Raw genomic sequence first — 25,377 nt, 5'->3', positions numbered from 1 at the left:
TCCGATAAAAGGCAGGTCAATAAAACTTATTACTGTTGCAACCCACCAACCCGTCGATACCAAAGCTCATCACGATTCCATTGCGAGATGCTGCGCCGCCAAAATTCTGCAGATCCATCCTCCCCCACCCCCGACAGAAGCTCTTCCTCCTCCTCCTCCTCCTGTTCTTCCCCTAACCAACATAACTATCTATTTTGGTCACAAGGGTAGGCCAGCTAGGTTAGTCTCACCCCCAACCCGCTCTCTCTCTCTCTCTCTCTCTCAGTAGTCTTCTTTATACATCAATGTAACGAGTAAAACTCAAATGAGCAAAACGACTGATAAACTTCTTGAAGAAACGTGATCTATTTACAGAAGAGCAGCAGATAATTAAGTTATAAATTTGCGATTTTCTCTATTCCAATCTGAACTGATACGCACTCTATTTCTCAAATCAATTTACATACAAGTTACAAACACGTACGCCCATGCTTGCGCGGGGTGCGCGCACACAAACACACACATACAGCACATGGACTCCTTAACTTCTGACTTTCATCTAACTTTTGTACTCTCCCATCACTAAAAGCCTTGGATCCAGATGGGAAATCAATGAAGCCCTTTGACCATGCCACAGAGCATAGTGGGTCAATAACAACTTCACTCTTTAGACCTTGCTTACGGAAGCAACTGCTCATTCATTCATTTATTTCCCATTAAGATAAAAGGCATGTCGTAGTAACAAGCATATAAAAAAATAAATCGAGAAATCAATAAGCTGTGGTCATCAAACTCACGGCTATTCCAGTTACCAATCTTCTGTTAGTATGCCTTTCTTGGATCCAAATCCCATCTCAACGTATCATATCAAGCAGACTAAAAACAGGTCCTGGTCAACCCACACGCAAACAAAGTACTTGCGAAGAATCGTTTCACAAAGTTTTCCTAGAAAATGCTGACCATGAGCAATATCTGTCGCTGTTATTTGTAGCTTCTAGCTAGGATTTTATATAATGCATTACTAATCGTATAAGAATACGATTAAGATCTCATGACACTATGGTGAAAATACCCTAGAAGTTCAAGCAATACTAGCCAAACCTTCGCAATTTGTAATGGTTCAGAACTTGAGAAACTACAATGAAGGCTTCATTCAACTAGGAAGAAAGCCGACAAGGGTTTCAAAATCTGAAACTAGTGCGTACATGCTTAGAATTAAAACGCGAGTAGGAATCTCTGCTTCACAAAAAATTGACATAAAATCAATGCCCCTGATGATGACTGTAACCTGCTAAGACAGATACACCTATCAGGGCAATTTCAAAGTCAAGCAACTTGTTTATTTCGGAGACTTTCTATAACATTAATTCTGATTTACAAAATAAACAATACTCCCATTGATTCTACACATGACCCTTTATATATATATATATATATATATATATATATATATATATGATATATATATAATATATATATATATATATATATATAATATAATATATGTTATAATATAATATATATTATTATTATATTAATATATAATAACACACCATATATTATATATATAATCTCGCTCGAGGGCTTCCGCAGTAGGCGGTGCACAATGATGAACTAGATACTGATTGTATATCTTTAACAACGAGAAAACTACAATTTTCTTATCTTTGGAAACAGAAAAGTTACCGTCCTTATTCTTACTTTTAAACTGTATGAACATAATAGTTCCTTAGGTTGGTACTGTAAATGGTTTTCAGACTTCAAACAAGTAATTCAACCCTACAAATTGAAAATTGAGAACTTCTTTTGTAAAGAAACCAAATTTGTCTTTGCCAACTATTTGTCGTTATTATTTTTATTTGGTAAAATTTATAATTACAATTGTTTCTCTTCAACTTTGGATCCTATTTTATCCTCTTGTCGTAATTAAGATTTTTTTTTTTCACGAGTCTTAACAACAACAAAAACAAAAAAATTCATTCTGAACTTTTTTTGTTTTTCATTCGAGAGCAAAGGTCAATATCGGCTATTTCGGAATCTCGTTTTCGCCAATCCCCTTTAATTAAACGGGAGTACAACAAAGCTTACAGCGCTTCATTCATTCCCAATCGATATATTCGACAGATATCCATAAATTAACGCATCTTTAAGAGCAAAGGAGAAAGAAAGCAGGCAATGGAAGAGTATGATTTCTTTCGATGGATTTCATAATAAAATTACAACCACACGAATATGAAGTTTAAAACATTACAATTCCTCAACAGCCTTCTTGATGAGGAGTAACGCATTTTTTATGACAACACTAAATGCAAAACTGAAATGACTTCACACAGTGTAAAGCTAAGAATTTCCATTTCGTCGCAAACTTTAGTCCTATGTTCCAAAAAGCAACTGGAGACAAGCACCCAATGCGTTCTCTTCTTGTCACATAAAATAAACACACACACAGAGAGAGAGAGAGAGAGAGAGAGAGAGAGAGAGAGAGAGAGAGAGAGAGAGTATACTTCAGTCATATAGAGGAGTCAAGTGCGCAATATGAATGACATACAGAACTGGGTCTAGTTTTCCAACATGCCCGAGTACTTATCCGTACATGCGGTGCGAGACACCACATTCGTCCCAAAAATATCCAACCCCGTAAAAGCCGTTCAAAGATACAGACGGATGGGAAAAGACGAGAATAACAGAGGATAAAGAGGCAATACCCTTTTCCAGGTTCTCCCAAGGCCTTCCCTTTCACCAGCCATTTATTAACGGCCTCTGAGTTCTCTGGTGTAGTAGCACAACTTGAACTTGTCCTGTGCTTCCTCGTAGGACATGTCGTAATCCTCTTATTATTTGGTATCGGTTACACAGCCCTGGTATCTCTGTCTCTCTCTCTCCCTCCGCCTCTTTCTGCGGTTCAATTCCACGTTTACGTGTATAATTGCTTATAAAGGAACGATAGTCCCCGGGTTCTTGATGTGATATGCTACCCGTTTAGGTCTAACATAGGATCATAATACCTTTTCTATACATTCACATAACTTGATACACAAATTAACAATAACTATGGTGACATGACTGTTTTGCCTTCAACTCTATACTAACGCATGATACTTAAGTGATGAACGAAGATCGACAAATCTGACGGTACAGCGAAGGTTGCATTTTAAAGGTAATTGTTTGCTGGGTGCTTTGATAACAGTCACGAATGTCAATACAGTAAAATGACGATACAGTCAACGTGACCAATTACGTGAACGATTCATGAATAGTATCCCCCTCTTCTCAAAGAAGTTACTGACCCGAATGGGTAGCTTGCAGTTTATAAAATTGTAATATTTTATCGCAACAGATGAACAGTCGTTCAAGCTAGCTAACTGTACTAAGTTTAGACCAGGTCTCCAGCACTACGGGCTTCTAGAATGTGAGACTAAAATCGACCCATTTACCTGACAAAAAGTCGCATTTGTTGAGTTGAATATAGATTTGTGGCCAAAGGCCAAGCCCAGAGACCAATGAGGTCATTCAGCGTTGAAATGGAAATTAGAGTAAAAGGTTTGAAAGATAACAGGAAAAAACCTCGGACGATGAGGCAAGTGTCAGAAGAGGGTGGAAAGTAAAATGATGAGGAAAGAAAAAATGAAAGGAGGTGGAGTACATGGAAAGAAATAGTTTGCAGCTAGGGGCCAAAGGCACGTTGCAAAGAACCTTAAGTAATGCCTACAGTGCACTGCATGGGGGTCACTGACGGAACTACCCCCCCACCCCCGCCCCAAATCGCTAAAGACACCATAGATGATACAACCTCCTGGGGGTTACCGAACCGAGTTTTCATTCTTTGATGTTTGCTTTGTGTAACCGATGTTATAAGTTAGTTTACTTTTTTTTTTTTTTGACATGCATATTCTGAGACAATTCTTGGCCTTAACATTAGTTAACGACGGGTATCCGATCCTCAAGCTGCCTTATAATTAATTCTATTAGAAGTATCCACGATGACCGTTCTTGAAATATGATAGGTTGTATGTCCCGATCGTAATGTATTATAACATATAAAACAATACCTTTGTAACAGCTATTCCAATTTTATTTAACAAAATGTGACCATTTCTCTCTCTCTCTCTCTCTCTTCTCTCTCTCTCTCTCTCTCTCTCTCCTCTTCTCTCTCTCTCTTCTCTCTTCTTCTTATATATATATATATATATATATATATATATATAATAATAATATATAATATAAAAAATATATAAAAATTTAAATAATACACACACACACATGTACATATACATGTCCCCTTATTGTATAGTGATGAGTTTCACTTTAATAGCAGTCATGATTATATTAATTGGAATGATAACTGTCAAATGAATACTGGCAAGAAATCAAGCATTGTGAATGGTTGTTTAAAAATACCGGTGCGTGGGCTCAAATTACGAAGCTTTGTGGAGTGAATAAGAATATCTCATCTTCCCCCCTCCCCCTTTTCCAAAGATCTGGTGCAAGAAATCAATGAATGTCCATTGGTCGACAGTCTTGGATATTCAAATCAAATTATTTTCGTAAGACATGATAAATCTACCCAAGAATACAACTATCCCCAAGATAATCAACCTAAGAATACAACTATCCCCAAGATAAATCTACCAAGAATACAACTATCCCCAAAAGCCGTTATAAAAAAATTAAGTGACAAATATTAATAAACTGAAGAACAACCTCTAGAGACCCAGACAATTGCCGTTTGCTTCAGCTTTGCAATGGTAGGGAATCCATGTATGATTCTCAAAGTGTAAAGCTGCATTTACAATTCAATAGTTAATTCATCAGATTACGGTTCTTAAAATTCGACGTACATATTACTGACACCAAGATCTTTCAAGATTCATAGGAACGTTCTAGCTAAAGAAGGAAGATTACTCCTACCTACTACTACTAATCCCAGTTAGAAAACTGGGTAGTATATGTAACCTTCCGTCACGTTTATGGTTTGAATTGATTAAAACCGTATGAATATGAAGAAATAAAACTGAAAACTAACTATGATGTTAAACCAAAACGGGAATAAGAAGAGTCAACATCACAAAAATGAACTTAAAAACGAGCTATGATATATTCGTTTTGTGAAGCTCTCTCTCTCATGATAACTAAGCTGAATGTTTGAATATCTGGTATCGAAATGGACATTCTGAGATAATTCAACATCGTCCAGCAATGGAAAGCCTACATCTCTGCACTCCATTCATGATTTGTATGAAGGTTAAAAATGAGGACCGGTGTATATTATAGAAACATTTTGAATGTTCATGAAAAAGTATTGTGCATGGTTATTGATTACGATAGGTTAAAGAAAATTGTTATTAGACATAAAGGTAAATGTCGTATGATGAGCATCTGTAAAATAAAAATAAAGAAAAGAGATTTGGCAGAAAAAAACTGAAATTATTAAAAGCATAGTTTTCATTAATAGATATATATTGATGAAAATGTAAATGTAAAACTTAATCTTTGATAACTATTTGAATATGTGATGTTCAGTTTATAAAGAAAAATGCCTGTTAAGATGAAAAATTACCATTGTAAAATTTAGTAAATACTATGAAATAACTGAAATCTGCATTAATACATTTTCACAGTAAAAGATAAAAAAAAGTATGATGGGTAGGAGTTGTGCCTTGAGGTTCTGTCTGTCTGAGAGATGTTATACAAAATTCATGTGTATATTTTATAAATCGCGAGTTATCCATTCCCTTTTGAGTTTTTTTTTCCTTCTTTTTTTAACTTGAACCGGGAAGCATCGTGAGATCTTGAGTTTCTCTCGGTGATAGTGATATGTGGAATTTTGAGAACTGCAATGGTAAAGGCAGTGGTTATTTCAACTACAAAATCATAAACGATCCATTCTGGTAGCACGCACGTACACACATACAGTTCAACACCTATTTCTCATCAGAAAGGCACGAATAGTTCCAAATTTGACTAAATAACGACTAAATAAGCAGCCGTGCACCGAATGTTCATAAGTAGAAACGGTTTTAATCCAAACACGACTTACATTGGCAGGTGGTTTGTTTGGAGAAGAATTCCTTTTGGATACCTCTGTGGAGGCCATGGTTGATGGGGAATGTGGTGGAACTCTGTCATAGGCTGCTACGCCGTTCACCTGGGGTTGTGGAATGATAGGAGGGGCGTGGACAGGTCCGCCTGAAGAAGGCGGAGGGGGATTGCTGTTGTTATTGTTATTACACTGTTGCTGATTTCCACTAGAAGGTTGTTGATGCCCACCGTTGCCCTGCGAATTGTGATTGCTGCTACTGTTGTTGCCGTTGCTATTCTGAGAGGATAAACCGCTCTGTGGGGCACGTGGGATCACGTTCTGAGGATTGGCGAGAGGTGCAGGTGGTGGAGGATGTCCGCCTAAGGAGGAGGCAGTCATGGTTCTACAATGTGGAGGGTTTGTATTGCGATCTGTCAGCAGGAGTGAGAGGCTGTATGGTGGAGCTGCCTCGGGTTCTTCCTTTACTGCAGCAGTCGCCATGGGTTACAGGAACCAACGAGGACCCAGAAGGTGGTCGACACGACCTTTTTCTTACCGTTGGTCTCCAATGAATGATGATGAATTCAACTTCCTTAAACACTAAAGATGGCTTTTCGATCTGTCCTCCTGCAGAAACCTCAACCTGTAGAAGGAGCAGTTCTGCAGTACATAGCTCTAGATGAACGATTTCTTTCTTTCCTAAAATTAGTCCGAGTCTCTTAACCTTGGTCCCACGCAGGACCGTCAACTTTCAAATGTTTGGAGAGCAGACTGGCGTCGAAGGTGACAACGTTAAGCAAACCAGTGATCCGCCCAAGGGGCTGTAGCACAATATTTTCCCCTCCACGGGAGGAAGAATGGAAATGTACCAACGACGCACACATCCAATCTGCTATGGCATATTCCGGGTGCTTAAACACACTCGCGAACACAAGTCACCGACTCCAATACTCGATTCGATACGGGGTATTGCCCGCAAAAGTGTTTATAAGCTCATTTCACGAAAGCCCTGAATGTAGAACGTCGAATGGTCTGGTCTGTCAGTGCACGTGACCAAGATCACCTCCTTCGGGGAGAATCAAGCAATCTCTTACCTACTGCCCTGTTCTTCACTATTTCGTGAAACAAAGTGACCTTTCCTTTGGTATAGCTGCCCACTTCGCACTAGAGATGAGCTTGCGTTTCCTTTCAAAATCAAATACAGTTACAGATTCATAATGTGTTATTATAATAATTCACAATAATGCAACCCGTAAAATGTCACTTAGGCTGCAGTTCTGAAGAAACAACTCAAATGGCGTTTGCTGATATTTTTTATGATATAAACTTTCCCGCTAGATCTAATAACAGACACTCCTCAATTACTGTAGTAACTTTCAAGTTTCGATAAAGATCTAACTCGTAACACTATAGTAATAATAACATTAATGCCACTGATGATAAAAGCTTTTCTCTCAATCAAAGCTCACTATCCACTGGAGCTCTACACACCACCAGATCAGTGTTCCCAAAGACTATGAACACCTTCGAGACAAGATCGCAGGTACAACACTTTTAACACCACCTCTGGCTGAAGGCGACTAGAGAAACACGAAGCCACCACCATACGGCGTTGTGTATAAGCGTGTGTACGTATGAATGTGAGAGAACGTAAGTGTGCGTGTGTACGCGTGTGCGTGTGTCTGTCTGCGAGCGTGTGGGGCCGACCAGTTCATTCGTATGTTTGTGCCGCTCTCTCAAGTCACGTGCAGCCCCACACTTTGAGAGCATTCGCCCTCTCTATTATTGATTTTGGGCAATAATAGTTGGTAGTATCATTCTGGATACATTTTTACGTCGAAGTTAGTCATCGTTACTCAAATTTATGAAAATTCAGGAGTATTATAATTAAAAGACGACCATTAAACAAATAGTAAGTTAGCATATATGCCAAATCACCTGACGACCAACTCCACTGTGAGTTGCCATGTATGGATTTTTTTTCCACCGTTGGGGCTGTAATCTTCTCTTATCTAAAGTAAGATTGTGGAACCCTACCATAGCGAAAAATTCAGTCGACATCATTTAACGAATGACCTACTTGAAATATCTGTTGCCCGGCATCGGGCTCTTATATTCTGGAGATATATGGAATCTCATCGAATCTGGCAGCCGCAGCTCTCGCTGGAGAGCTGGGGCGAGGCACACGTGACTTGGTTTAGATGCACGTGGGGCGCCATGCACCATGACGTTGCTATAAATATTTACCTTCAGTCTGAGTTAGGAAAGAGACGACTATGATGAACATTCATAGCATTATTGACTTTCCGGCAACGTAGAAATCAACAGTGGGATTACGAAGGACATGTTATCGGCGTCGGTAAAATTCGGGAGGAAGGGAAGGGGTGAAGCAGTAGGAAGCCACTCAACGGTGTCCCTCACGTGATGTCTCACGTTGTAACCGCTTGCTGACGTCAAACGTAGCCACATAATTTAACGTTCGGCGAAAGAAAGCTATGCTAATCACAGTCGCTTATTAGTGAAAAAAAATAATAAGCTCTTTTACCGCTCGAACATATTCATCTAAGTGCTTCCCCAAAAGAGATGTTAGAAAAACTAACAAGTTTCACATGTGGAAAACTCCGCTGATGGGACTTCAAATAATTAACTATTTGAATGGCACGTGTGTGTGGCGCAACGATCGCTTCCTTAAGCTTCTACGTCCGTCGCGTCGCAACTCACAAAACCATTACAGAGGCGAAGGAGTACCTAAATGAAGAGCCCGCTGAAGCCGGGGGTCACAGAGAACACCCGATGGGGACCCACCCTCGAATTGCCTCTGAACACCTACGCAACAGTATCGCCCCCAAAGATTGCCTTGCATACATCTGACATGAGTGCTGTCACATGAATAAAACGTGATGTTACTGATCTCGATTTCAGCTGGCGACAATTAGAACTTATGCCTCGAAAGAATAATATTCTATACTATATATATATATTAATATATATATTATTATATATATATATATATATATATATATATATATATATACATATAGGACGTTGCAACCATACAATTCCGTATCCCTGCTCACTGGTGAAATAAGGTATATATATATATATATATATATATATATATATATATATATATATATATATATATAGTGTGTGTGTGTTAAGGAGTTCAGGGTTTTGGGTTTTGGGACAGTAGTGACCTTAAATCCAGATTTACCGTTAAGTAATAAAATAGAACAGATCCACAGTCAGAGTACCGTGCTGCACCCACACTAGTGATCACCGAGCAAATGAGATTTATTGTCTTCTAAACTAGACAAAAAAAAAAATTTGTTACACAAATCTTCTTCAAATATATTGCAACCATTTCATAGCAAAGTTACTTGCACAGTCATCTAGCCGGATGTTGAAAAGACTAACACTATATATATATATAATATATATATATATATATATATATATATATTATATATACATACATACATATACATACATACAGAGAGAGAGAGAGAGAGAGAAAATATATGAATAACTTGATCACGAAATATATGAAACGTGATGCCATTATATAAATAAAGTAATGATCTTCCTCCGTGGCATTATCGTTATATACACAATGTGTTTGTAAATAAAGGTAATGCCACGGAGGAAGCTCATTACATTTATTTATACAATACCATCACGTTTTATATATTTCGTGATCAAGTTATTCATATATGTGTGTGTGTAATCTATCTATCTATCTATCTATCTGTCTATATATATATATATATATATATATATATTATTATATATATAGACAGAAATAGAATAGATAGATAGATACACACACACATATATGACTAACTTGATCACGAAATATATAATACGTGATGGTATTGTATAATATTGCAATCCATTATAAGGCTGTAGAGAGCAATAGGTATGATTTACAATAGATTAAAACGGAAAAAAATAATTACATGGCTGACAACAGCGACCGCGAAAGATTTGATTTGATTTATATAGATTTGGCATTATGCCCAGCATTGGGTCAACTAAGGCCATTCAGCGCTGAAACGGAAATTGACGGTAAAAAGGTTTGAAGGGAGGTGTTAAAACCGGGGGGGGAAAACCTATAAAAAGATGCACTGTGAAACAATTGTTAGGAGAGGGTGGACAGTAAGACGAAAGAAAGAGATTATGAACGGAGGTACAGTAAAAGGAATGAAAGTAGTTGCAGCTAGGGGTCGAAGGGACGCGCTGCAAAGAACCTCAAGTAATGCTTGCCTACACTGCACCGAATGAGGTGCACTGGAGGCACTAACCTCCTGCGGGAGCGACCGCAAATGAATTAAAGCCAACTTAAAAAAAAAAAAAAAAAAAAAAAAAAAAAAAAAAAAAAAAAAAAAAAAGGGGGGGGGGGGGGTGGGGGGGGGGGGGGGGGGGGGGGGGGGGGGGGGGTTTGGGGGTGGGGGAAGCGAGCTCTAGTTCATGTGATCCTGTGACATATCGTTAGATAACGGCGCAGTGATATTAGCAACAAGCGCTACCTCCAGGACACATGCACGAGCGATGATATTGGCTGTGCAACCAAAAAGAAAGTTCTTGAAATCATACCCCGAAGGAGGGTAGTGCAGTCAGTGCACCAAGTGCGGTGCACTGTAGGCATTACTTTAGGTTCTCTGGAGCGTTCCTCCGGGCCCTTGCTGCAACTCCTTTCGTTCCTTTTGTTGTACCTCCGTTTATATTCTCTTTCTTCCATCTTCCTTCCCTTCATAGTGCGGTTGGGAGGGAGGTTTTCCTCTTGTGACGCCTTTCAAACCTTTGGCTGTCAATTTCCGTTTCAGAGCTGAATGACCTCCATAGGTCCCAGTGCTTGCCCTATGGCCTAAATTCTACATTCAATTGAACTCAACTACGTGATGCGTCTGACGGTCTAATAAGAGTTCTTTCGGATCACCATCTTTATAGACAGTAGGCGGCTTTTGGACAGAAAATCTCTTTCTGGCAGCACTTGGTGGGAAAAAGCAGCAACGCTGGGATCAAGTAAATGCCATGTATTGGCTATTTAAGATTACACTTAGGTGTAGTGAGCGCGTTGAACAACTGAAGATTCAAGAGCTAAATCAGGTCTACTGGATGGATAGTGAAGCGTAGATTTCATGAGTTACACATAAAATTTGGTTTAAAAAACGAGATCAGTTAAGAGGGAATATTGCTGCCATCAAGAAAATTGTGAAACGGTGTTATTAAATCTCAAAGAAGCCCTGCGGGCTTCGCCATTCAATTTGATCGAAGCTACAGACCAACGTTGCGGGTCAAGCTGTCCTCCATGTGGTTTTTGTATATGTTTAAGATGAGTTTTGAGCACGACCTTCTGTGTTGGTGCCTAGCTATCGAAACGACATATGGAGAGGCAGTAGCTGTTAAAATGGATGCCAAGTGATCTAAAAGAGAATCAACGGATTAAGTGTTACCAAGGAAATGTGCATCAAGAAGCGGATGCAAGATGTGATATCGGTATAACATAAATGTCCTGTTTTATTCCACATTGTAAGAAAAACAAATACACAAAAGAAGAAACGTTGTGCCTTTGTAAAAAGTAAACCATCTTATGACAGGTGGTTGTTAAGGAATTTACATAAGGAAAAAATTGCAACCCTATTTAGCAAAAAGTACATTGATTTTGACTTCTAATTCTTTCTAAGCTAAAGTAATCTGTAAATACTGTATGTATATTTAATTTTGTAATATTTTGTAATATCCTACCTATTTGTAATGAATGTAATCATTTTCTAATAAGAGATAAAAAATGTAATTCGTTCCAGATCACTGATTAGCACACGAGAGGAAAACAATAAGAAGTTGCAACATCCGAATGCTGGATGATCTCATTTTCAAGGCCAACAATCACGCCACTTGCCAAGACTGAAAGCGAAAAAGTCCCAGAGCTCCACCTTGTGCAACTTAGGACATGATGGGACTAGATTCCGTCAAGTACAATCCGTTCAACTGCTACCGAGGACTTGGATTTTTACTCTGAAAAATATTGTTGCAAAAATAAACTCGGTTTTGTTCTTAAGGTGGCAAACTACTTTCATTATTCATAAGTGTAAAAGGATGATCGATGAGTGAATCTTATCACGGTTAATTTTACAGCCACATCTAATTTTTAAATAATTGCTATAATCTATCTCGGAAAATCTGAAGTGCGTGTTTGTTTTAAGAAGTTACAAAATGTTAACTGCGTGGGTTTCCGGTAACACATTTTGGGACAGATCGAGTTGAAATTAAATACAGTGCACCATATAATTTCTTCATAGGATGACAGTTAACAGAAATTTTAACCATGTTTACATCGCTTGACTACCGTCTACGCCAGCCCAGCTAAATGAACATCTTGCCACAGGAATTTTCCCAAAAGTGGTACTGGTGATATAGAGATTGCATTTCGTATTCATCTAAACAGCCAAACAGTCACGGGCTACAGTTATAAACTCAAAGACATCAGCCTGAACTGCAAATCAACAGCTATAACCAGAACCACGACCTAAACCAGAAAGCTTTGTAGGCTATTGAGCGAAATGGAAACTGTCGCTAAACTGACACCTGTCCAGAGAAGACCTGTCACAACTAAGTCGATCCTTTTGTTTGACCAGCGTGTTACTTCAGATAACAAAGGACCCCATTAAGTCAGAAGATTTTGCACATTATGCAAAACATATTATTATTTAGACGCATAAGCAGTTGCTGGTAAAGAGGTTAGTGTCGTGGAATGCCACTCAAGAAGATGTCATGGGTTCGTGTCTCCCCGAGGGCGATGAAAAATCACTAGCTCTGAATCATGATCAGTTACTGCTGCAGTGTGGGGTCTGCGGTGGGAGGTTGAAACCAATAATCTTTGGGAGCTTGAATTTCAAGTCAATGGCACCTTTGTGCTTGTTACATGTAATAGGTTTCATCTACTGAAATAAATAGAAAAATTAAGTATTACCTTTCGTACAAACACTCATATTTCTTTTGGTGATAAATAGAATGCACTTGTCTACAGTATAGTAGCATCTGAAATTCGTTTTCAAAAAAGTAAATAGTTCAGGAGAAAAGAAAAGAAAAAAAATACGAACACATCCAAGTCCAACAAGAATTGGAGTCCAAAATAGTTCATCTTGAAGCATTTGTCATTTTGAACAAATTTCTTTACATTAGTATTCATTAAAAGAATGTCGGTTTCATCTTTCATTCAAGGTCGTCCCATAAAACGAAAAGAAAGACATACACGAAAAAACGGTGACACGTACGAGACGGATTCATTTAACAAGGTTTGTTTGTTTGTTTGTTTGTATGGTGTTTTTACGTTGCATGGAATCAGTGGTTATTCAGCAACGGGACCAACGGCTTTACGTGACTTCCGAACCACGTCGAGAGTGAACTTCTATCACCAGAAATACACATCTCTCACTCCTCAATGGAATGGCCGAGAATCGAACCCGCGACCACCAAGGTGAGAAGCAAACACCAAACCAACCACGCCACTGAGGCGCACTCATCATTTAACAAGGATAACAAGGACAGGAAATTTAGGGGCAACGCCAGCAGAGAAAGTTGAAAAGACTGTTAGCAGAAGACGCCGCCCACCAGCACTGATTTAATCATCCAAAAATAGAAAAGGTAAACACCTTCAATCCACCAGGCGTAGGAGGAAAAAAAAAAAAAAAAAAAAAAAAAAACAAAAAAAAAAAAAAAAAAAAAAAATCTCCAGAAACGCAACATCGGGTGCTGGCTACAGAAAGGCAGGATTTTTTTAAAAAATGAAGATGGGATTCCTCCGATAATTCACACAAAACAGCACTCACAAGAATTAGTACAAAGTAAAGAAAGTGTGCTCTCACGTATCATTTAACAAGGGGCACCGTATAAAATATTGAAGGAGTCTTCTTTACAGCGATGTACTGTTTATTGTTTGTATGGAGTTTTGACGTTGCATGGAACCAGTGGTTATTCAGCAACGGGACCAACGGCTTGACGTGACTTCCGAACCACGTCGAGAGTGAACTTCTATGACCAGAAATACACATCTCTAACACCTCAATGGAATGCCCGAGAATCGAACTCGCAGCCACCGAGGTGGCAGGTCAAGACCATGCCGATCACGCCACTGAGGCGCTTACTGCGATGAAGTGATACATATCGGTTCACCATGCGGGTTAAGGCTGATGAAATTAGTATCATTTCTCTTTTTGTTTTCGGGTCTCATTTAACATTGCGGCTTGCAACAATTTTTTTTTTTATTTACAGAAAAGCTTTTTCGAAGGCAGTTAAAGACTCGACCATTTTCTCTTACACGGTATTATCATCATATCTTAGACATGATCACCATTATTAAAAAAAAATGACTAGCACAGATATCAATGCACATAGAATGAAATAATGCACGAAGAGATTTACTTAAACAAGTCGTAAAGGAAGACTAATATCTGGAAAACTGCATTTTTAGTTCTGCAATCTTTGCAAGTCAATTGATATCTTTGTTTTGTTTATGAAAGCCACCAACGGTTATGTCTTAACAGATAAGAGAGAATACAGGCCACTCTGCGAGCAAGAGCCCGTGATGGCATAGCGCCTGCTTCACAGAAAGAGAAAGAGAGAGAGAGAGAGAAGAGAGGAGAGAGCTTACATACAGACGCTTCACTCTTCGGGTTCCCCCCAGGTCCCTCAGAGAGAGAGAGAGAGAGAGAGAGAGAGAGAGAGAGAAAATAACCTTTACGTAACGCGAGATGCTGGCAGAAGCGATTACGAGAGAAAGGAGAGATAGAGAGAGAGAGAGAGATTAATTGACTGATTTATAGGTTTTAGGCATAATGCCAAGCACTGGGGCAACTAAGGCCATTCAGTGCTGAAAAGGAAACTGGCAGTGAAAAGGTTTGAAAGGTGTAACAGGAGGAAAGCCTCGCAGTTGCACTACGAATCGAGAGAGAGAGAGAGAGAGAGAGAGAGAGAGAGAGAGAGAGAGAGAGAGAGAGAGAGAGAATAACCTTTACGTAAAGTAAGATGCTGGCAGAAGCGATTACTAGAGAAAAGGAGAAAGAGAGAGAGAGAGAAAGAGCGGCCAAATTTTACGTAAAGGCCCCCCAGCCAGAGGAGGGAGAGTCGTTGACGATGCGACGACTGTCAAAGAGTCCACGGCATCTGATTGTCATCAGGGTCGCGTGCTGCTGACCTTCGGCCCTGATCTCTTGCTTGATTAGGGGCCTCGCACGCCCTTTAGAGGAAAACACGGACCGACACAATGTCGGGGACAACGCAAAGACACGCGAGGGCAAATTTGACAAGTGTAGCCGCCGAAAGATGTTCATCTGTGACGTCATTCGGTATCGTTCGCAGTACACAACGCCCTAAAAGAAATGAAGACCCGAAGGGACGGCAGATCGACGCCATTACTTAAGGGAAGACTAAGACTTAGAATGGCCTACTCGGAGGCCACAATTGGTCCCAATGCGCCTTTAAGCGGCCGGATTCCAGAGTTCCCTTGAAACAAAGGGACTGGACGCTGGAAGCAGCCTGATTTTCTAAGTGATATAGGTGGCATCAAGGCCGCTTCTGTAATTTAGCCCTTAATACCGAATACTGCAGGGCATATATTACTCAAACTTCGCGGACGAAGGGAAAAAAGAAACATTGACGCCATTTAGTGGGAGAATTCCCAAAAGGCTTTGTGAGCAAACAATGGCCAAATGGCGAAACTGTTACGGAAACACGAGTCCGAAAAGTACCTTACGAGTGCCACTCACTGTCCTGCCCTACCTCGTCCTCCATTCTTCTTCAAAGGAGGAGAAGCTATCGGAGGGCACACGACAGGACGCCAAGAGGACGACGAGATCAGGTCACAGTTTGCATAAAGGGATCAAGTGCACGGTAAGGTCGGACACCAGTTTAGAACGCACAAGAAAGCGAGACTGTCAGAATTCCAAAACCGGAAGACAACGCCTAAAAAAAAAAAAAAAAAAAAAAAAAAAAAAAAAAAAAAAAAAAAAAAAAAAAAAAAAAAAAAAGTATTAGAAAGTAATGTATAGGCATAATCCTGGTGCATTTTCTTATAACGAGTATCCGCCAGAAACAAGTTTTCCAACCAGTGTTACCAGCATCCAAGGAATTTCGAGACAATATTACAAGCAGACAAAAGCCTTTTTAAGGTCATGTACATCTTGCTCTGTAGAAGCCATCTGTTGATCAACGAGAAGATTAAAATGGTGCGTTCAGTCTTTCATAAGATTCGAACAATAGTTTGAAAGTTTTACAGGATAAGAACAGAAATAATGCTACTGCAGACTGGAGTCTGGCAGACACTGCAAGATACCTTATCTCTAGTTGATTTAAATCCATAAAAGTTCTAATACTTCATCAGCTTAAGGTAAAATTACGAGCCCCTCAACCACGTACGAACCTCCCACGTATAACAAATGGAAGAAAAAGCAGGGAAAAGAAACAAATAATCAATACCACAATGATGTTTGAAGACAAAAAAAAAGCTGTGACGGGACAGCAATTTAATTACGAAAAACTGTTTTGTCTCAGGCGTTTTTTCTAACCTTTCATCCCCGAGCTTTTCTGCTTTTCTTCAAAATAATTTTCATTCATAATGTCCCTTGTATACCAGCAAGAATGCAAATGAATCTTGAACGGTAAGTAATTACCCAGGAAAAGTAGTTTATCACTGGTTATATAAACCGAGTTTTTGGTTATGTTCATCGGTGGCAGTTATTGCCAAGTATGAGAATCATGGTCTTCATTTCAGAAATAATTATATCATCCCTTTACTTCTTAACAAGACATTTCTTAATTTCCAACTGAATTCCGTTTAACATTAACTAGAGGATCTGAAAAGTTGTCTGACGTGTGAATGAAGGAAAGGAAATAGTCCTTTAACTGCAGATTCCCAAGTCACATGACGGCGAAGCTATTATATAATATTTTGCTCAGCCGAATTAGTGTGGCTTATTTTTAATTTAGACCGGGTTAAGTCGCTAAATGTTATGAATGTTACTTAAATATTATTGACACAATTGAACTCCTGTGGTCCACCAGGATGGGGTAGGAAAGATATCCTTTAACCAAATCGAGACAACTATAAGAGATACTGTAGAGTAAGGGCGGCCTGTGCTTGGGAACATAAAATTTTTAAGGTAAACTGAAGGTTCCATCCGTAATTACCTCCCATAAAAGCAATCCCTGACGCGTAAAAAAGAGAAGCAATACAAAAAATTCACGATTTAAAAAGAAACATAAAAAACTCGAAAGGGTCAAGATAAGAAAAGCAGTTTCACAAAAAAAAGAAAAAATCTCTGACAAGAGATGTCAGCAACACCATACACACACGACAGTCTCGGTGTCAGTCAGTACCATGACGTCAGCGGTTGTATAAGCCTATAAGTCGGGGGGAAAGAAAAATATTATTCTATCGCCTTTTCAACTTAGTGTGGTGACTTCTGAATAGGTGACTTTTGTTACTGAATACATTGTGAACTTTGAAATCCAAACACAATAGACATGATGTTACCTATCGATGCATCTATCCTGTTTATAGGCAGATACACACGCACCCACACTCCGAGACACTCCCACATTTACAGTCTGGCCTCTCAAGTGCTCACGGAACTTCTTCATATTGGTAGAAGGCATAAAAAAATAAAGACGGCTGATGGGAATACCAATGAAGAGTTGCACACACACACACACACACACACACACACACAACACACACAGGCGTCCTGAAATAAACAATTTGCCAACGAGGATACCGAATTCAACCTGATGTTCCCATGTAACAGGGTCCTCCTGGAAGAGTTCGAGGGAAAGAAAATGGGTAGGGCTGATACGTCTATTTACAGCCAGAACCACCAACTCATTGCACCTAAATATAATAAAGAGACACCAGAATGGGAACACCTGTTGTCCTTTTTGTGTTAAAAAGAGGTTATTTTCCACTTTCTTTTATAGTTTGCTTACAGGGAAGAACGTATTAGATCAATTGGCCTTCAACAACCTTATGAAGAAAATGAAAATATTGTAATTGTTGGAAAATTCCTATTTAGAGAAGAACATGATGAAATAAGAAAAGAGACCTTAAATAAGATGTGGGGAGAAAAAGAAAAAAAGAATTAAAGAGCTTAACAATTAAAAATAACTCTTATTAATCAATTAAGAGGCGCCGTTGTAAAGGCATTGCCTCGACCCATAACCAACCAACTAACCAACCCTCCAAGGAGACTGGAAGCGCTCCCATGAAAAAATAAGATTATATGGGTTGGAAGAAGCAGAAGCAGGGATGAAGCCGAAAGTAGAGAGCAGCAGATGGGAAGAAACAATGCTGATGGTGGAAGAGTAAATGAGTGAAGAAAGCAATTTCTAGTTCAGCAATTAATTTCGCGCGTTTTATATTGCCACACGATGACCGCCATTATTAATTCACGAAGAATGCACTCAAAACTGGTCTACCTAAATCTAGTGACAATAATTGGCTAACTGAAAGAGTAACGTGTTCTCAAGTTATTTTCCCTTGATTTTATTTTCCTTTGATTTGCTTCGGTACTGCAATAATTTTCTTCATCAATATGCATTGGAAAAGTGAGGATCGGTAACTCGACCTACAATCAAAGGAAAGCGCCTCAGTGGCGTGATCGGTATGATCCTGACCTGCCACCTCGGTGGCCGCGAGTTCGATTCTAGGGGATTCCATTGAGGCGTTAGAGATGTGTATTTCTAGTGATAGAAGTTCACTCTCGACGTGGTTCGGAAGTCACGTAAAGCCGTTGGTCCCGTTGCTGAATAACCACTGGTTCCATGCAACGTAAAAACACCATACAAACAAACAAAGGAAATAATGCAGAGTAGAACGTCTGGAGACGCTTAGAGGAAATACGCAATCACAAATGAAGGCGATGACTTTCTGATGATTGCTCTATTATACGGCTGATTTGAGCGAGTATAGCCTCATATATCTAGTCTAGCCTGTTGCGACTTGTTCAATATCAATTTGTCTGGCTCACTTAAAGAATGTATCTTCCTCTGTGAATGATTTGTCGAACCATTACAAAAGCTGTTTCAGTAATGTATACTCATGACTGCATAATTATGAATGAGCACTTGCTTGTGTTAGGTTACAGTAATATGTTATGTAACGCAACGTTACGTTTGCAGGACGGCCATCACACGTAACTCGCGTTCCTCTCCAGCACGAAATAGACTATAATCCTCTGTGACGTAACCTCTGCGGGATTTAAGAGCTCATCCTGATAATGGGATGCGATTTTTAACCAATCACGTAAATTAACCATCGGCGGAAAACCAAAGTATTACCGAACCTGAGTCTTATCACTTTCCTTCCCTTGTCATTTGACTTATTTTTTTCGGGCCTGGGCTAGAAAAGGGAGTAAAGTTGCCCGTTCCTGTGGTCTTCAATTAAAAATAACATGACATTTTCATACCGTCAGGACCTTTAGCGATCTTACACATATTTTCTTATATTAGTTCACTGGCAAAGGGATTATCTTATGTAATTTTTCCGAAGGAACTTTACTGTTTCAAAGCAACTTCCAAGATAGATCATTCCTTTGACAAAGAAGGAAATATTGATTGACTGACTGGTATTAATCAATATAAAATTCACCAGTCGTTTCTTATCTTTGATCTTTGTCAAGATTTATTGAAAGATAACTCAAGTCTATACAAAATCACATACTAAATTGTAATAAGCTTTCTCTTGCGTGTTTCTTTTTCATTTGTCTTTGTATTCAAAAGAAGAAGGAAGAGAAATATATGAAAAATTCTTTTTAACCCTATATCTCAGTAATAATGGCAATAAAAACACACATGATGTATACATATATTTTATATATATATATATAATTACATATATTATACATACATACTACATACTTACATACTAATATATAATATATATATATATATATATCTTATATATATATATATATATTTATATATATATATATATATATATATATATATATATATAATATATATATATATATATATATATTCAATGCTTGCATCAAATTGGATTTTTTCATGAAACGGGATAAAGCTATTTCACCCCCGTGGGAACGATCTCGGCTCTCTCGCTGGTGAGACAAGGTTCATAACCTGTGTGTGTGTGTGTGTGTTTACGTGTATACAGATACAACTGAATATCACAGAGACAGACTTTATACAAACATCACATAATGGAGACCCCTTTCACATTTCATGTCGACACCCCGAGACATTTCTGGCAGAAGAAAAGTAAGGGGGAGAGATAGATAGATAGATAAAGAGAGAGAGAGAGAGAGAGAGAGAGAGAGAGAGAGAGAGAGAGAGAGAGAGAGAAGGGGAAGGGGGAGTGGGAGGGGATGAGATAGTTGCCCATCGTCCCAACATTGGGAGGCAAGAAGAGCGACAGGGGCCAAAGAGGAGTCCTCCACTCCACAAGACCTGTCTCACCTCATTTATGTAAAAAACCACGAAAGAGCGAATAGGCTCACGTACAGTCCTGTTAACAGGGCGCATTTGCATGTACATAAAACTACAAAGTGTCAAAGTCGAAAACACCACAATGTACGCGCGTCAGCATGTAGGGTATCTGTGTGGGAAGATTCGTCTTGATAGTCATCACCCCATTTTCAGATGTCATTGCTGTCCACCGCGCCTTCAGCAGTCCTACCATTACCCTGCCACCACCCAGACCTAAATGGGCAATTCCTGTTGTCCTCGACGACTCGGGTTGCAGGCGAGAGAAAGTACAGTAGGGAAAGGCCACAGGCCCTTTGTGTATCTTCCCTGGCAGTGAACACGAGAACAGACGGACCTATTGCTACACCTTCGTCTTTCCTGCAGAGGTAAAAGGAAGCCCGAGTGACCCCTGACACGTCTGCCCTGACATCCTGGCAATATTGGCCCTTGCGATGATAACACGTGATCTGAAACCACGTGTTCCGCGGATACTACAATGCCCTTCCGAGCCTCCTCTCTCAGGGTAGCGTGGTCTCCGACAGACCTCTTGCGCCATCCTCCTCAAAAGACAGGCGACATAAAAGGACATTTCATCTCGGAGAAGGGAACGTCACCGTAACCCTCGGCCAAGGTATTCCCGGCGAGACGCAGCGGTGGCGGCGGTGTCGCGTGTCAACGGAGGAGAGACGCGCGCTCAATCCAGTAACCTTTCAGCACTTCGAGGCCTCGTGATTCCGGTCGTACGCGCTGGGCGACGATGCCCTTCATGGAAGATGCCTTTGCCTCCTCTTGTATGGCGTGCCTCCGAGACCCTCTTCGTTGTCTCATGTCGCTCTGGACGTGGGGCTGCCCCCAGGATTCGGTTGCTCAATCCAGCTAAATGCCATCTACGTATCCCACGTGAGACGCGGAGTTCATGAAGAGTATACGTAGAGTCAATGGTGCCCAAGTCACGGTCACGCTAGCTAGCGCTGCGGTTTCGCAAGATGTTCTTACCGACATCGTTAACCCTTCATTTCTTACGTAGCATTTTTTTGCCTCCGTCCTGTATGTTTCATCCCAGTGAAAAGGTCTCTTGCGGGGAGAGAGAGAGAGAGAGAGAGAGAGAGAGAGAGAGAGAGAGAGAGAGAGAGAGAGAGAGAGAGACCACCAGCGCGAGCGGCCTGAGCTGCCTAAATCCTATTGAATTAGTACAACCGTCTGCGGACACTAAAAAGTTTGTTTTTTTTTAAGCTTCTGACAGACAGCTAAAAAAGTATTTTTTTTAGGCTTCTACACACTAAAACGTACTTTTTTTTACCTTCTACCGCAGACCTAAAAAGTCTTTTTTTGAGCTTTCTTCAACACTAAAAAGTATATTTTTAGTTCTACAGACACCTAAAAACAAGTATTTTTTTTAGCTTCTACCGAACTAGTAACAGTAATTTTTTTTTATCCTTGCTACCAGACACTAAAAAGTATTTTTTTTTAGCTTCTACAAACACTAAAAAGTATTTTTTTTTTTTTAGCTTCTACAGACACTAAAAAGTATTTTTTTTAGCTTCTAATCTACCGACACTAAAAACAAGTATTTTTTTTAGCTTCATACAGACCACTAAAAAGAGTATTTTTTTTTAGGCTTCTACAGACACTAAAAAGTATTTTTTTAGCTTCTACAGACACTAAAAAGTATTTTTTTAGCTTCTACAGACACTAAAAAGTATTTTTTTTTAGCTTCTACACACTAAAAAGTATTTTTTTTAGCTTCTACAGGACACTAAAAAGGTATTTTTTTAGCATTCTAACCTGCACACTAACTAGTATTTTTTTCTTTTTTAAGGTTTCTTATCAGACACTAAACAGTAATTTTTTTATAGCTTCTAACCGACCTACAAAATAAAAAGTAATTTTTTTTTAGCTTCTAAACAGACACTAAAAATAAGAAACTATTTTTTTAGCTTCTACAGACACTAAAAAGTATTTTTTTTAGCTTCTACAGACACTAAAAAGTATTTTTTTTTTAGCTTCTACAGACACTAAAAGTATTTTTTTAGCTTCTACAGACACTAAAAAGTATTTTTTTTAAGCTTCTTACAGACACTCAAAAAGTAATATTTTTTTTAGTTTGGTTACCAGGACACTAAAAAGTTTTTTTTTTTATTTTTTTTAGGCTTCTCACCGCGACACTAAAAGTATTTTTTTTTAGCTTCTACAAACATTAAAAAGTATTTTTTTAGCTTCTACAGACACTAAAAAGTATTTTTTTTAGCTTCCACAGACACTAAAAAGTATTTTTTTTTAGTTCTACCAGACACTCAACAAGTATTTTTTTTTAAGGGGGACGTTCTACCGACCCTAAAAGTAAAAATTTTTTTTGTTTTTTTTTAAGCTTCTTAACAGACACTAAAAAGTATTTTTTTAGCTTCTTACAGACCTAAATAGTATTTTTTTTTAGGCTTTCTAACAGACAGTATAACGTTGAAGTTTTTTATTTTTTTTATCTTCTACAAGACAAGTAAAAAGGTCTTTTTTTTTACGCTTCTACAGACACTAAAAAGTAATTTTTTTTAGCTTCTACCAGACACTAAATAAAAGTTCTTTTTATTTTTAGCTTCTACAGACACTAAAAGTATTTTTTTTTAGCTTCTACAGACACTAAAAAGTATTTTTTTTAGCTTCTACAGACACTAAAAAGTATTTTTTTTAGCTTCTACAGACACTAAAAAGTATTTTTTTTTAGCTTCTACAGACACTAAAAAGTATTTTTTTTTAGCTTCTACCAGACGCTAAACAGATATTTTTTTTTAGCTTCTAACAATACCCAAACTAAAAAGTCAATTTTTTTGGTTTTTGCTTCTAACAGTGACACTAAAAAGTATTTTTTTAGCTTCTACAGACACTAAAAAGTATTTTTTTTTAGCTTCTACAGACACTAAAAAGTATTTTTTTTAGCTTCTACAAGACCTAATAAAAACAGTTAAGTTTTAGTTTTTTTCTAATTCTGGCGGAACACTAAAAACGTAAATTTTTTTTTTTATTTAGCTTTCTGCGGACACTAAAAAAGTATTTTTTTTTTTTTTAGGCTTCTTGCGGACGACTAAAAAGTAATTTTTTTTTTTTTTTTAGCTGTCTGCGGACACCTTAAAAAGTATTTTTTTTTTAGCTTCTGCGGACACTAAAACAACGTATTTGTACTTTCTTTTTTCTTTTTTTTTAGACTAAGTGTGAAGTAGCCAGGGTTGGCCCGTGAGTACTGAGGTTAGTACAGCATCTAAGAAAATAATCTTGAGGATTGTATGAATTATGTCAGAATGACTTTATCTCCAAAATGTCAGCAATGAACACTAAAATTACAGACTCGGTTCCCATAAGGCGACGGAACCAGGACACTTCCTACATTACCCAATTCTTACTTCAGCCACTTCTTGAAATGACGTCAAGTTAGCAGTTATAAAGTCATGAATGGGTGATTCCGTACTCACCGCTGAACTGATAAAGAAAAAAGTGCAAGAAAATATCGTTACTTGCCTTTTTTGCCACCCACTATAATTTCTTCTTGAATTGACATGATTCAGAGTTTCTTAACAGGGGGTATACATACACCTAGGGGGTATGAGAACCACGTGCTAGGGTTATGGGACTTGATTGATTGATTTGTTAGTTCTTACTGGCGTCGCAACGACGAGGTTGACGCCGGTATGGGACTTGATCTCTGGATATTTGTATAAATTTAAATTTTAATGTGTCAATGTATACGTGGGTACATTTTGTAAATAAATAACTACATGAAACTATAAATGCATTTGATTTTCTTTTGTGTTCTATTCCTGGTTATTTATACTTGAAAGTATTGAACTAAGTATGTTAAGTTATATCGTCAACAAACAGGACTTAAATGGACTTGAGCAAAAGGGGCAATATCATTTGGATGCTAAGTCATTAAAAGGTGAAGAACCCCTGTGATACACGAAAGCCAAAGCGGACATTTCGCCAGACTTTTCACTTCCACTTAAGACGAAGGTTTGTAAGCAAGAATTCAAAATCGACACACATATATAAAAAAAATCACTGGCAAAGCAAATTTTGGATGTTTTTCTCTTTTTTAGTATTCCTTCATTATCCATAATATCGATCTATTTTTTTTTTAACCAGTTCCCTAAAAATAGGCTTCTTTTCAAACTATCGACGAAGCTGTGAAAATGAGCTTCATTTGTTGTTTCAAAATCTTTCGATATCAGGAACAAATAACCCGAATCCTTCAAGACCCTCATCCTACGCTTATAGTTTTCATCAGATCAACATTTTTTGAGAAAGCAGGAGAGGGAGATTTCGGAAGAGGTACATTGTGGTAAATCTCTATCTAATTCATTTGTTTTTAAGTGTCCCTTTCGTCTATGATTTAGTGGTCCTTTCGTCTGTCTATCTGAAAATAATGCTGCTACAATAGTACTGAAATGGAAAAATATTGATATAAATACGTTAGATTTATTTTACAATTCACAAAGAAACCGGATCCCAGAGGAACAAAGGTCAACGCAGGAGTTATTTTGAAAAATAAAAAGTAATAAAACAATGATTTAGAAAGAAAACTGATTTTAAAATGTACGTCGTGACAATCGTTTAGAGGTGGTTGTAAGTGTGACAATCGTTTGGAAGTGGTTGCAAGTGTCTAATCGCGATGTAGTTTATTCAATGTATATAATAGGGAGGAGGGGGATGGCAGTTTACTGACGAACAGACTTTTGCAAATGAGCAAATATCGCATTTAACAACGAGGGGATTTAAGGGTGGCAGGTGATAACGCATGAGTGGAGATCTAAATGACACTATTCGTAAAAGCAGCAGCCTTGGGTCTTACTTCGGAGACAGGATACTTATCAAAAGATTTAACTTTGTTATCAAAATAATGATGTGACTCA

At 38.4% G+C, this 25,377-nt stretch overlaps 1 protein-coding gene across 4 annotated transcripts in view; it reads right to left on the bottom strand.

Moving 5' to 3' along the window:
• Window positions 1-25,377, bottom strand: part of LOC135214833 (transcription factor cwo-like) — a 169,629-nt gene that overhangs the window by 40,066 nt on the left and 104,186 nt on the right. Inside the window, exon 1 of one of the 4 annotated variants that reach the window (XM_064249231.1) lies at window positions 6,017-7,620. The exons of 1 other annotated variant lie outside the window; for it this stretch is intronic. In XM_064249231.1, the coding sequence (XP_064105301.1) occupies window positions 6,017-6,499 (483 nt within the window). In that variant the 5' untranslated portion in view covers window positions 6,500-7,620. Of the gene's footprint in view, window positions 1-6,016; window positions 7,621-25,377 lie in introns of those variants that run through there. 2 more of the 4 variants (XM_064249230.1, XM_064249229.1) reach the window with 2 other exon arrangements.

This window comes from Macrobrachium nipponense, chromosome 46, assembly GCF_015104395.2.
Source record: "Macrobrachium nipponense isolate FS-2020 chromosome 46, ASM1510439v2, whole genome shotgun sequence".
NCBI classification, from domain to species: Eukaryota; Metazoa; Arthropoda; class Malacostraca; order Decapoda; family Palaemonidae; genus Macrobrachium; species Macrobrachium nipponense.
This window is presented reverse-complemented; position numbering and strand designations above follow the sequence as displayed.